This window comes from Aquarana catesbeiana, linkage group LG06 (genome assembly GCF_042186555.1).
Source record: "Aquarana catesbeiana isolate 2022-GZ linkage group LG06, ASM4218655v1, whole genome shotgun sequence".
Taxonomy (NCBI): domain Eukaryota; kingdom Metazoa; phylum Chordata; class Amphibia; order Anura; family Ranidae; genus Aquarana; species Aquarana catesbeiana.
In genome coordinates this window covers 355,079,524-355,093,078 of record NC_133329.1, presented here as the reverse complement: position 1 = coordinate 355,093,078, position 13,555 = coordinate 355,079,524, and the positions used below count along the sequence as shown (strand labels likewise).

Sequence of the window (13,555 nt, the reverse complement as noted above, 5' to 3'; positions counted from 1 at the left end):
GGTTCCCTCAATGAACATAGCTTCCCAGTTCCGGCAGCACTCATGCAGCCCCAGACCATGACACTCCCACCACCATGCTTGATTAGGCAAGACACACTTGTCTTTGTAATCCTCACCTGGTTGCCGCCACAAACGCTTGAGACCATCTGAACCAAATAAGTTTATCTTGGTCTCATCAGACCACAGGGCATGGTTCCAGTAATCCATGTCCTTAGTCTGCTTGTTTTCAGAAAACTGTTTGTGGGCTTTCTTGTGCATCATCTTTAGAAGAGGCTTCCTTCTGGGATGACAGCCATGCAGACCAATTTCATGCATTATGCGGCGTATGGTCTAAGCACTGACAGGCTGACCCCCCACCCCTTCAACCTCTGCAGCAATGCTGGCAGCACTCATATGTCTATTTCCCAAAGACAACCTCTGGATATGACACTGAGCACGTGCACTCAACTTATTTGGCGAGGCCTGTTCTGAGTGGAACCTGTCCCGTTAAACCACTGTATGGTCTTGGCCACCGTGCTGCAGCTCAGTTTCAGGGTCTTGGCAATCTTCTTATAGCCTAGGCCATCTTTCTGTAGAGCAACAATTCTTTTTTTTTTTTTTTTAAGATCCTCAAAGAGTTCTTTGCCATGAGGTGCCACGTTAAACTTCCAGTGACCAGTATGAGAGAGTGAGAGCGATAACACCAAATTTAACACACCTGCTCCCCATTCACACCTGAGTCCTTGTAACACTAACGAGTCACATGACACTGGGAAGGAAAAATGTCTAATTGGGCCCAATTTTCACTTAGGGTTGTACTCAGTTTTGTTGCCAGCGGGTTAGACATTAATGGCTATGTGTTGAGTTACAGCAATTTTACACTGTTATACAAGCTGTACACTCACTACTTTTAATTGTAGCAAAGTGTAATTTCTTCAGTGTTGTCACGTGAAAAGCTATAATAAAATATTTACAAAAATGTGAGGGGTGTACTCACTTTTGTGAGATACTGTATATAAAACAAACATAAGAGGGCACATCCATCTAGGTGTAGCAATTGATTAAAAAGAATAAATGTAAATAAAAATGCACTCACTAGTTAAAAGTGGACCGAAGCTTTCCCTAAACCCATATAGACCTCCATAGGAGCACTGTGAGGCTGTAGAGCTTGCCGGGCAAGCGGCTAGCTGAAGCAGAGTTCTTGGTGGAAGTACATTTGCAGGCTGAAACATAGGCAGCAACAGCTTCCTGGTGTAGCATAGTTCTTATTGTTTGATAAAGGGGCAGTCCCTTTGCCGTGAAACATGTAGCAACACCCCCTCCTCTACCTGTCACCATCACCCAGCTGAGAGAGGTGCTGATTTGGAGCCACAGCCATCTTGCTACACCCGGAAGCCACTGCTGAATTTGTTCCAGCCTGAAGCCTGACAGCTGTACTTCCACCAAGAACTCTGCTTCAGCTAGCCACTTGTCTGCTGAACTCTGCAGCCTCAGTACAGTATATGTGAACTGCTTTGTCTGCCAAAAGTTTACAAATTACATTAGCGGGGGTACCTATAGTGGGGTACGATTGGATAGTGGGCCTGTTATGTGTGCATGAACGTTTGCTCAAATATGCAACTTGGGAAACGTACACTTATTTTCATTGTGTATGGTGCAGTCCTATTTTGCAATGCGTGTTGCTTAACTAAAATAATGTTGCCTTTATGCCCTCATTTCTATAGGGTGCCCCACAGAATGTGCATGCCAAATCTAATAATACAGAAAGAAAATGCAACCAGCTTGCTAAGCATTGAAATGTGCTTGTGCCTTGCGTAAAGGCATATAATGCCGCGTACACACGAGCGGACTTTCTATCCTACTTGGTCCGGCACACTTTCCGACGGACTTTGTCCGCCAGGTGCGCCGGACTTTAAAACGGACGGACTTGCCCACACACGCCGGGACTTTCCGGCGGGCTAAGTCCGCCCGTCTTTCCGACGGACTTTCGCCGGAGTTCCGGCGGACTTTCAGAATGAACGGACTTGCCCACACACGGACAAGTCCGTTCATTTTGAACGTGACTCAGGTGCGACGGGACTAGAAAAGGATGTCAATCTTGCCGCTTTTATCGGCGAGATTGACACCTTGCTAGCCCCGTCGCGGGGCATACCAGGCCCTTAGGTCTGGTATGGATTATAAAGGGGAACCCCGCTACGCCGAAAAAACGGCGTGGGGTCCCCCTAAAATCCATACCAGACCCCGATCCGAGCACGCAGCCTGGCCGGTCAGGAAAGGGGGTGGGGACGAGCGAGCGCCCCCCCCCCCTCCTGAACCGTACCAGGCCGCATGCCCTCAACATGGGGGGTGGGTGCTTTGGGGGAGGGGGGCGCCCTGCGCCCCCCTGCGCCCCCCCCCCAAAGCACCTTGTCCCCATGTTGATGAGGACAAGGGCCTCTTCCCGACAACCCTGGCCGTTGGTTGTCGGGGTCTGCGGGCGGGGGCTTATCGGAATCTGGGAGCCCCCTTTAATAAGGGGGCCCCCAGATCCCGGCCCCCCACCCTATGTAAATGAGTATGGGGTACATGGTACCCCTACCCATTTACCTAGGAAAAAAGTGTAAGTAATAAAACACACTACACAGGTTTTTAAAATATTTTATTAAACAGCTCCGGGGGGGGGATCTTCCTCCGGCTTCGGGGGTCTTCTTCCGGCTTCGGGGGTCCCTCCGCTTCATCTTCTCCCGGCGTCCGGTTGGTTCTTCTCCGCTCTCCGGCCTCTTCTCCCGGTGTCGCAGGTCTTCGGCCGGCCCCTCCGCTCTCTTCATGTAGCTCTATTGCGAGCGGAGGTCCGGACTTCTGGGCTTCTTGGCTTCTTGGCTTCTCTTCTCTTCTCTTCCCCCAGATGTTGACACGACGCTCTCTCCGGCTGGACTGGTCTCTGAGGGCTGCGTTGTGACTTATATAGGCGGAGACCCCGCCCCCATATGATGTCACAGTCCTTGGGCATGCTGGGACTGTGACGTTTTAGGGGGCGTGGTCGACCACGCCCCCTAAAACGTCACAGTCCCAGCATGCCCAGGGACTGTGACATCATATGGGGGCGGGGTCTCCGCCTATATAAGTCACAACGCAGCCCTCAGAGACCAGTCCAGCCGGAGAGAGCGTCGTGTCAACATCTGGGGGAAGAGAAGAGAAGAGAAGCCAAGAAGCCAAGAAGCCCAGAAGTCCGGACCTCCGCTCGCAATAGAGCTACATGAAGAGAGCGGAGGGGCCGGCCGAAGACCTGCGACACCGGGAGAAGAGGCCGGAGAGCGGAGAAGAACCAACCGGACGCCGGGAGAAGATGAAGCGGAGGGACCCCCGAAGCCGGAAGAAGACCCCCGAAGCCGGAGGAAGATCCCCCCCCCGGAGCTGTTTAATAAAATATTTTAAAAACCTGTGTAGTGTGTTTTATTACTTACACTTTTTTCCTAGGTAAATGGGTAGGGGTACCATGTACCCCATACTCATTTACATAGGGTGGGGGGCCGGGATCTGGGGGCCCCCTTATTAAAGGGGGCTCCCAGATTCCGATAAGCCCCCGCCCGCAGACCCCGACAACCAACGGCCAGGGTTGTCGGGAAGAGGCCCTTGTCCTCATCAACATGGGGACAAGGTGCTTTGGGGGGGGGCGCAGGGCGCCCCCCTCCCCCAAAGCACCCACCCCCCATGTTGAGGGCATGCGGCCTGGTACGGTTCAGGAGGGGGGGGGGCGCTCGCTCGTCCCCACCCCCTTTCCTGACCGGCCAGGCTGCGTGCTCGGATCGGGGTCTGGTATGGATTTTAGGGGGACCCCACGCCGTTTTTTCGGCGTAGCGGGGTTCCCCTTTATAATCCATACCAGACCTAAGGGCCTGGTATGCCCCGCGCTCGCCGCAATAGGAAGATTTGTTTTTCCTATTGCAGCGAGCGCGAGATGCAATACCATCCCCTCGTGTCGTATTTGGTCTGTCGGACCAGCCTACACACGAGCGGGCTTTCCGTCGGACCAGCACACACACGAGCGGACTTTCCGCCCGAAACTGAGTCCGACGGAAAGATTTAAAACATGTTTAAAATCTAGGTCCGGCGGGCTTTTGGGAAGAAGTCCGCCGGAAAAGTCCGCCGCCGCCCACACACGGGCGGATTGTCCGGCACACTCTGGTCCGCCGGACCAAGTATGCCGGAAAGTCCGACCGTGTGTACGCGGCATAAGACATGTTATATGCTTTTATATGAAAGAAGTCAGCATATCTGAGTATTTATCATGGGACTCTGTCCTTTTAGTGTAGTGGAAGCTTGGATCCTGGCTAGTTCTTGAACTTTTAACCATAATCCTAAAGTTTGTACATGCACAGTGATAGCCCACACATGGTGTAGGTTTATTCCTATATACTGCAAACTGCTGATAAATTCAAAAGCCATAGAGAAAATACTTTTTTTTTTTTTTTTATACACCACTGCTTAGCTAGGATGTGTTTAGACACTGAAATGTACATTTTATAGCAAAGCATCCTTAACAATAAATTCCATGTATATCAGGAATAAATAATACATTTTGTGAGCATATGATTTGCTTGTTGTCGTGGCATTGATGTGCAATCATGCATGCATCACCGTTGGTAAATCGGGATTGACTGGGTGGAGTTGGGAACATGAGAAATATCTGCAGAGGGATACAAATGCAAAGGTTGTGTTATTTCCCTTTGTATCTATCCAGGACCAGCATATATGTTTTGACTTGTTTCGTTTTTAAACTGAGGTTTTTTGTACAGAATATATACTTGTAGGTTTCTTTGCATCATTGAGGGAGAGTTTATGAAAAACAGATTGTCAGCAGGTAGATATTGCTGGCCGTAACATATAAAAGCCATCTGATTTGTTCCTAGCAGGCTATAATTTCCTTGTCATTCTGCTTATCTTTCTAGAGTAATTGAAGTGACAGGTCTGGGCCTTAAATGTGGTCCCTTAGCTTGTGCTCACTTTCATGTTTAGCCTCTTTATGAAATTGAAGAAGATAAGCTGAATACGTAGGTGTCAGTTCTATGGAAAACATTAATGTTAATACATAAATTGGTTTATAAATATCTGTCCAGAAATATTTTTCTCTTTAAGAACAGAAAAAAAAAACAATAATTGGTGTTACTTTTGCTTCCAGAGAGACATAAATGTCCTGATGGCTCTATCGGTAGGAGGCCTTATTTATTAATATTATAATTAAATGAGTGTTGGGCATGATGCCAACATAGATGTGAGCAAATATTGCATGTCCACTGTGGTTCAGCTCCTATGTCCAATAAGGAATTGACATTTGTTTTTTGTTTTTTTAAGGTTGTTATAGATGCCTTCCGATTAATCAATGCCAACATGATGGTTCTGGGACATGAACCAAGGCAAACCACTTCAAATCTTGGCCACTTAAACAAACCATCTATACAGGTAAGAGTTTAATTTTCACTCTGTGAAGTAAAGTTTATAGCTATTTCTGCCATATCGCTTTCACTTTTATTTTACAAGAAACCAATTTTTCCTCATTCATACAACTTTAGGTGAATCAGTCTTGTAAAAAAAAAAAAAAAGAATAATAAAAAGTTATGATCAATAAAAAAAAGCCACAGTAAGTAGTAACTTACCTATATATAGTAGTCAGTCCTTGATCATCATCTTGTGTGCAAGGCATTTCTGCAGTTACATTAAAATATGTCTCTCCTGCATCCTTCGGACTGTGACTTTGCTGCTGTCTGCTCTTTTGTTTTGATATTCACCGATCAGCCATAACTTTATGACCATCCATCTAATGTTGAGTAGGTCCCCCTTTTGGTGCCAAAACAACCCTGAGCTGTCAATGCATGGATGCTGCTAGATCTCTCAAGGTATGCTTTGGTATCTGACACCAAGCTGTCGCAGATCCTGTAAGTTGCAAGGGGGGACCTCCATGGAATGGATATGTTTTTTTCTGGCATGTCCTACAGATGCTCGATTGAATTTAAATCTGGAAATTTTGGAGGCCATGTCGATACCTTTCTAAACTCGTTGAGTTCCTCAAACCATTCTTGAACTATTTTTTCAGTGTGACAGGGCGCAGAATACTGCTGAAAGTTGCCACTGCCATCAGGAAATACCATTTTCATGAAGGGGTGTACTTGGTCAGCAACTATGTTTAGGTAGGTGGTATGTGTCAAGTTAACATCCACATGAATGGCAGGACCCAAGGTTTCCCAGCAGAACTTTGCCCAAAGCATCACACTGCCTCCGCTGGCTTGTCTTCTTCCCATACTGCATCCTGGTGCCATCTCTTCCCCAAGTAAGTGATGCACACACACCCAGCAATCCACAATGATGTAAAAGAAAATGTGATTCTTCAGACCAGGCCACCTTTCATTGCTTCACGGTCCTGTTCTGATTCACACATGCCCATTGTAGGCACTTTTGGCTGTGGACATGGGTCAGCATGGGTGTCCTGACCAGTCTATGGCTACGCAGCCCCATACACAACTGATTGTAATGCCCATTTTTTTTTTCTGCTTTCAACACATCATCTTCAGGGATAAAATATTTACTTGGTGTTTAATATGTCCCACTCACTTTCAGGTGGCAGTGCAACAAGATGTTCAGTGTTATTCACTTAACCTGTCAGTGGTCATAAAGTTAAGTCTGATCGGTGTATGTACACTTGTATATAACATGCACAAATAGTAGGCTGCACCAAGGGCTTCTTTTTAAGCTTTATATCACTAGACTTGGCAACAGGAATCTAACAATAGAAAGATCCCAGCTACAAGTATACAATGTTTTTAGATCTTAAAGCAGAGTTCCACCCAAAAATGGAGCTTCCGCTTTAAGTTTAGGTAACCCCCCTGACATGCCACATTTGGCATGTCATTTTTATGGGGGGGGGGGATACCCTCTTTTTAGGGGCATCCAGCTCCCTCTTCCTCCCGGGGCTCAGCGGAGCCGGAAGAAAGTTCACCTCTCCCCCCTCCGTGCAATCTTCTGGGACACACCACAGGTCCCAGAAGATTGCCCGGCCAATCACAGCAGGACCCGCGCAGTGCGTGACCAGCTGTGAAGCCACAGCCGGGCGCCCACAGTAAGAATGGCGACGCAGAGGAGCAGGGCTTCGTTCGCCCCCGCATCGCTGGACCGTTGGACAGGTGAGTGTCCGATTTATTAAAAGGCTGCAGCAACACCTTTTGTAGCTGCTGACTTTTATATGGGTGGAACTCCGCTTTAATGTAGCTAGTTTAAAACGGGATTAGGGCCCCTTTTACATGAGTGGTATGATCAGGTCTGCCTGTCGGTTTTTCAGGTGGAAGCTCCATGTTAGCCTATGGGCAGCCAGATGTAAACATGCATGCATCTGTTTACATCCGATTACCTCCAAATTTGTCCAGGTTTGGGAAAAAATAATGGAAAAGATCTGCGACCACCTCTGTTTTCTCCGGATCTAAACTTGAGGGTTTGGAGGTAGTCTGTTTTCATCCGGACTCCTATAGAATAGAGCTGCATAATTAATCATTAAAAAATCGTGATCTCGATTCACCTCCCCTGACATCTCTCCTGCAGAGGTTGCCAATTCTTTCATATAAACAAGTGGAGAGATTTATCTGCTCACTCAGCTGTCAAAAGAAAGCATCCGGGCATGCCAAGTCTTTTAACTTGAAACATTGTAACTAAGCTTCCTTCTTAGATCAAAGGGATAGAACTGTGTAAATAAATAATCCAGCAGTCTGCCAAGTTTTCAACAATGTGTAAATGCAGGAAGTTTAACCACTTAAAGTCTAAATCTTTTTCTGATACTTCTTTCTTAAGTTAAAATCAATATTTTTTGCTAGAAAATTACTTGGAACCCCCAAACATTGTATATATTTTAGCAGAGACCCTAGGGAATAAAATGGCAATTGCTGCAATATTTTATGCCACACTGTATTTGCCCAGCGGTCTTTCAAATGCAATTTTTGGGGAAAAAGTACACTTCAATGAATAAAAAAAAAAAAAAAAACGAAACAGTAAAGTTAGCCCAATTTTTTTTTTTGTTTTAATGTGAAAGAAGATGTTAGGCTTGAGAATCGTGATCTATCTTCTAAGCAAAAAAATTGTGATTTTCATTTTAGCCAGAATCATGCAGCTCTACTATAGTTCCATCATGGGTCTGGAAAGCTGGGGTTTGAAAAAGCAGAAAAAAAACAAAATGGGCCAGTTCCTCAAATGGAAACTAGAAGACTTGCCTGGCTAGGTTTTCACAGAAAAAATAAATTTCCCCTTCTTCCCCATCTAATTACTTGGATAAATCCTCTCCTGTGTCTGCCTAACAGCAACGCGAGCTACCCATTTATTGGCACAGATCACGCTCACTGTGTGAATCTTGCTGCTCAGGCTGTAGTTTTAATGACAGTTCTTCTACTAATACATGATGCCGTTAGCACAAAATTAGTATAACTTATATGACAACAATCTCCTCTCATTTCTTTCCTATGTTTGGGGGGGGGGGGGAGGGGGGGGGTTTAGTTTTGTGTTATTTGTATTTAACATTTAATACATGCACAGCATTACTGTAGTCCTGAAACATCTGTGTTACTGACTAAAGCTGGGCACACACTTTCAGGTTTAATACAAGCAATGTTGATGCATCGATCACCCCAACTAAAACATTATCTGGCAGGGGGACTCGCCCCTACTCCCACCCCCCCAGAATATACTGATCAGCCGTTGGCTGCAAGCGCTGATCGAATGCTGGTTTTCAATCATACTCATTCAACATGATTGAATTCATTCGAAAACTATGTACGAACAATCATATTATCATACGGTCATTTTAAAAGCGGTATTTTCAGTACAATATTCTAATTTGTGTGTATTAGGCTTTAGGCTGAAGGAATTTTCATTTGATAGTAAGGCATTTTCATTTGTTTGCCATTTGTATACAATTAAAACGTTTGTGTTGAGTAATCCATTTCAATAGCAAACAAATACAATACAAACAATTTTTCCCTAATGAGAATCACAATAACATTTAGAATTTTATTTACTCGTATAAGAAACAGCACTTTTCCACCCTCTGTCTTCAGATTTTCTTGTCTCTATGGTCAAAAACGAATGCCAATTTGTCCCCTTTAACCACTAGAAAATCTGCAAACGTTTAAAAAAATGTTTGTAGTGGATTTCCCTCACTTTGTAGGGACTTTGTCTCACTTTTTGTTGTGTCTGCAGGACAGAAAGTGAATGGAAATCTCCCCAGTGGCACAAAGGTTTTTCTTTCCCATCTGACACGGGTTTTAACTATTGCCTACTCTATGCAAAATTTTTTTTTAAAAAGGTCAACGCATATCCAAGCCTTGGACCAAAATGCTGATCAACGTACAATTTTTCAAAATGCTAATTATTATATATAATATTGTGCTGTTTTTGAAAAATAGTACCGACCTAAACAGTAAGGCTCGGTTCACACTGGGGCGACTTGGGATCCGACTTGTACGCCCTCAAGTCGCCCCAAGTCGCTTTGCATTTAGATTACAATTGTAGTGAATTGAACCGTCTTAACTGACACTACTGAAGTCGCTCCGACTTCAAAAAAGGTTCCTGTACTACTTCTATCCGACTTGTAGGCGACTTGTACCCATTCAACTCAATGTAAGTCGCCTGCAAGTCGGATCTCTCAAGCGACTTTGCAGAGAAAACCCCTCCCTCCCCCCTCCCTCCCAGAGAGGTGATTGGCCACAGGCGAAGTCGCCTGTCATGGAGGCGACTTCAAGTCGCCTCGTAATTTGCCGAAGTCGCGCTAAAGTCGCGCTGAAGCCGCGTTGAAGTCGCGGTACAAAGTCGCGCTAAAGTCGTGTTGCCCATGTGTGAACCGACCCTAAATGTCACAGCTAACCTTTGCTTCTACTCACTTGATTAGTAATGTAAGCAGTTGCTGTTGGATTATCTTTAAAACCTGATCTTTGAGGCGGAGGTGTAGCTTCCCCTGTGAAGCTGAAATTCTAGACCTGCTTTGTTGTAGTTGGACACACTGTCTTGGGACTTGTGGCTTCATCAGTTTTGTTTGTGGTTTGTTCTTACAGATATTATCACCAACACCAGTTGTGCCCCTTTGATTTTTTTTTTCTTTCTTGTTTTTTAACAGCCTTTAATCACTTCTTTTTTTTTCTCCCTCTCCAAACCACAAATAAAACAGACACAGGCTGAAAGTCAAGCTGTGCTTTCTATAAAAAGTCAATAATACCTAGTAAGAAATCAACATTGGCCCTAATGAGCATCAAAATCTCTTGTGCTTTTTTTTTTTTTTTTTTTTTTTTGCTATTTTTGTTTATGACTGAGCTTGGACAAGTCCATACATGCAAGTTCCCAGAGAATTGAGCACTCTGGACCCTTTAGCCAACATTTGATGACCTTCAGCATAAACATCTCCTTCCTTCATTATTTCTTTAAATGGGTTAAGGACCTTTGCGCTTCAGCCTGAGGGCCCACATGTCCAACTCTGCCTAAGGTTTTTACTAATTGAACATAACAATCTGCCTCTGCCACATTCAAATAATTAGCTTCATTTCTTAGTTGCACTAATACTAATTGTTGATTCTCAGAGATGCCTATAGTTCTTTTATAGAACTGATATGAAGTCATTCGATCAATGTTTTCTCTTTTTTTTTTTTTTTTTTTCTTTCTTCTAGTGATTTCTTTAAAAAAAAAAAAAAAAAAAAAAAAGGCGTGTTTGCTACTTTGTGACGTCTGTGTGTGCAATTAATTAGGATTTGTTTTGTAGCAGATGTATGCAATTAATTAGGAATTGTTTTGGAGGCTAGGTTAAAGTGCCACTCCACCCTGGAGTATAGCTTAGGTGTGAAATGCAGTGGAAATACTGCATTGTTTTCATCAACCTAATTTCACCTGTTTTTGTTTGGTTTCCCCTATCTTTGGCTCACCTTGTGGAAAATTACATTTATGATATAAATGAGTCCGTAATGCCACATCAAAGGGATGACCGCAAGACAGTCCCTATTTGTATAGCAATCTCTGTGTCCATAAGTTAGCATTTTACCGACATGCTGGATAAAACTTGGCCATACAGGGCAGTTTAAGGCCCCTTTCACACGTGTGGACAGTTCATTTAATCAGTTCAGTCAAGTTTTTTTTCAAGTTAAAAACTGATTACTGATTTTTATCCATTTTTACATCCGCCAGCTAGAGTCCCTAGCCACTTGAGCCCCGGAGCAATTTTTTAAGTTTTTTTTAAATGAAAAAACAGACTGTTTTGTCTATTTTTTACATCAGTTTTTCATCCGTTCCATTTTTTTTTAAAGGAACAAAAAATAGGTATTTTTATCCGTTTCAAAGAACGGATGTTGACAGATGTGGTTGTAAACTGATGATAAACCATTTACATCCTTTTTTTCATAGATATGCTTTGATGTTTGCTTTTCATCCATCAACGGATGGATGAAAAACAAATGGTTTGCACATGTAAAAGGAGCCTAAGGGTTTGCAGTACCTATAAGAGATTTGGTCTCATGGCTTGCTGTTGGTGCAGTGTAGTGTAGTGTTAGACACTGTAAAAGTCTCATAAGTTGCGTTGCAAGATATATTGTATAGTATAAAATTCAAAGACCTAATAATCTATAAATGAGAGTTATAAACCATTAGACAATATCTTTGTCACTGATTTTGTTAGGAATAACTGGAGGAATAACTGGTGATCCTTAACGCATAAAATGCTACAATGGTCTGGAATAAAGCAAATGAGATACAAATGAAGTCACTAGAATCTGAAATAGAAAACACTGGCTTAACCCACCTGTCCTTTGTACATTTACTTGTAATTCTTTTGTGTTAATGTTTGTTTTTTTTACAGGCATTAATTCATGGTCTGAACAGACATTACTACTCTATAACAATCAACTACAGAAAGAATGAACTGGAACAAAAAGTAAGCTTTCTCTTCTAGATGTCTCCTTTATGTGGCCACTGTTTGTCTTCCTCGTGTTCTGAAACTCTTCAAATTTCTGGTGTGTTATTTTAATGCTAGAAGCTTTTTTTTGTGGCTAACTAAAGCCTAGTATACACCAGTAGTGCTTTTCAGTAGGACTGAATGAAAAAACTGACAGATTAGGAGAAGCCGCTGTACTAACTATCCAATGTCAGTACAGTGATCTCCCCTGCTGTTCTATTGTGTTCTGACACTCCGATCAGCGCTCTCAGCCATTGGCATCAGGAGCCGACCGGCAGCGCTTTTTTCGGTCATGACCCTTTGACAGAAGCCAGCCGTCAGACCGGCTGCCATACACACAGGGCCGAATGTCGGCCGCTTTCCGTTGAACCGGCCAATGCCGTCCGACATTCAGACTGTGTGTACTAGGCTGTAGAAAAAAACAGACAGCTTGTTGTGTCTTCTATTAGGCAGGGCTTTTACCTTTTGAAGTGTAAAAACGACTGACCGCTCCAGGTTCTAAATTGAATGCATTTTTAAATTCGCCAACTGTTAAAGAAAGCAAACTTTTATTGCAATATCTGCCTTTCCCTTGGTGTTGTCCCCCGCAGATTCTCATAGCTGCTGCATTACCTCCTGGTTGAATGACATACAACCTAACTCAACCTGGAAGTCAGCACAGAGGCTGTCATGGTTCAACTCCTTATATTCCTGTGGACCACAGATGGTGTAGCCATTAGCCAGTCTGTCATTGAGTTTTTACTCAGCACCTGAAAACAGAATTCAGGCTTGCAGTAGAAGTTCCTTTTCTGTGTGCTGGTAAGTAGGACGGTAGAGGTACATAGATGGGCTTACCGGTTGGAACCAGATCACAGTGGGCAATTTACTATTTTTCCAAATAGCAGAGCAGCGGAGTTGTCTTTTTTATAGCCCTCTTCATGCCATGCAGGCATATCACAGCATAGTGTGAAATATATTCTAAATATATATACTCGCGCTGATGGTGTACAAAATATCATGAATTAAATAACTTATTACATATGCAGCTGTTGTACTCAAGGTGCTAATCACTTGAACAAATACAAATATATACGATACAGCTCTAGCAAACACGATATGAGTGAAAATAAAAACAGCTGATTAATAATAACCTTAAAAGTCCATATAAAGTTAATGAAGTGCTCCAATCCAAAAAGTGCTCCAGAATTTTCAAGGTGTACCACAACACCCCCTCCTGTGTCCCCACTCACCGGATCAAATGGACCCCCAGCTTTTCAGTCTAGGGGTCACTTCAGGCTTAATAGTGAAAGGAGGTCCTTGATGACGCCCTGTGGGAGGGCGAAACGCGTAGATGTAATTTCCGTTCCTATTGACGTCACTTCCGGTATCGTGGAACGCATGCCATGAACGGCGTTTTTGTATTCACAGCACCATGTTTATGCCTGATTTTATCTTGCTTCTTGTAAGTATCCTTCTCCATGCGCAATAAATCCTTTTTTTTAGCGGTACTTCATTATCAGTCCATTCCTTTTCATCTTGGGTACCTCTTTTTTATGGCTGTGCATCTTTACAAGCAAGTTTTGTCTGATGATCTGATGCCAAAACTGGCCATCACTATTAAGCCTGAAGTGACCCCTAGACTGAAAAGCTGGGGGT

General features: G+C 43.8%; 1 protein-coding gene across 2 annotated transcripts in view; it reads left to right on the top strand.

The window, feature by feature from the left end:
• Nucleotides 1–13,555, top strand: part of PSMD14 (proteasome 26S subunit, non-ATPase 14) — a 140,246-nt gene that overhangs the window by 117,357 nt on the left and 9,334 nt on the right. For both annotated transcript variants that reach the window (XM_073634053.1, XM_073634051.1), the window contains 2 exons: nt 5,311–5,418; nt 11,825–11,899. In XM_073634053.1, the coding sequence (XP_073490154.1) occupies nt 5,311–5,418; nt 11,825–11,899 (183 nt within the window). The remainder of the gene's footprint in view (nt 1–5,310; nt 5,419–11,824; nt 11,900–13,555) is intronic.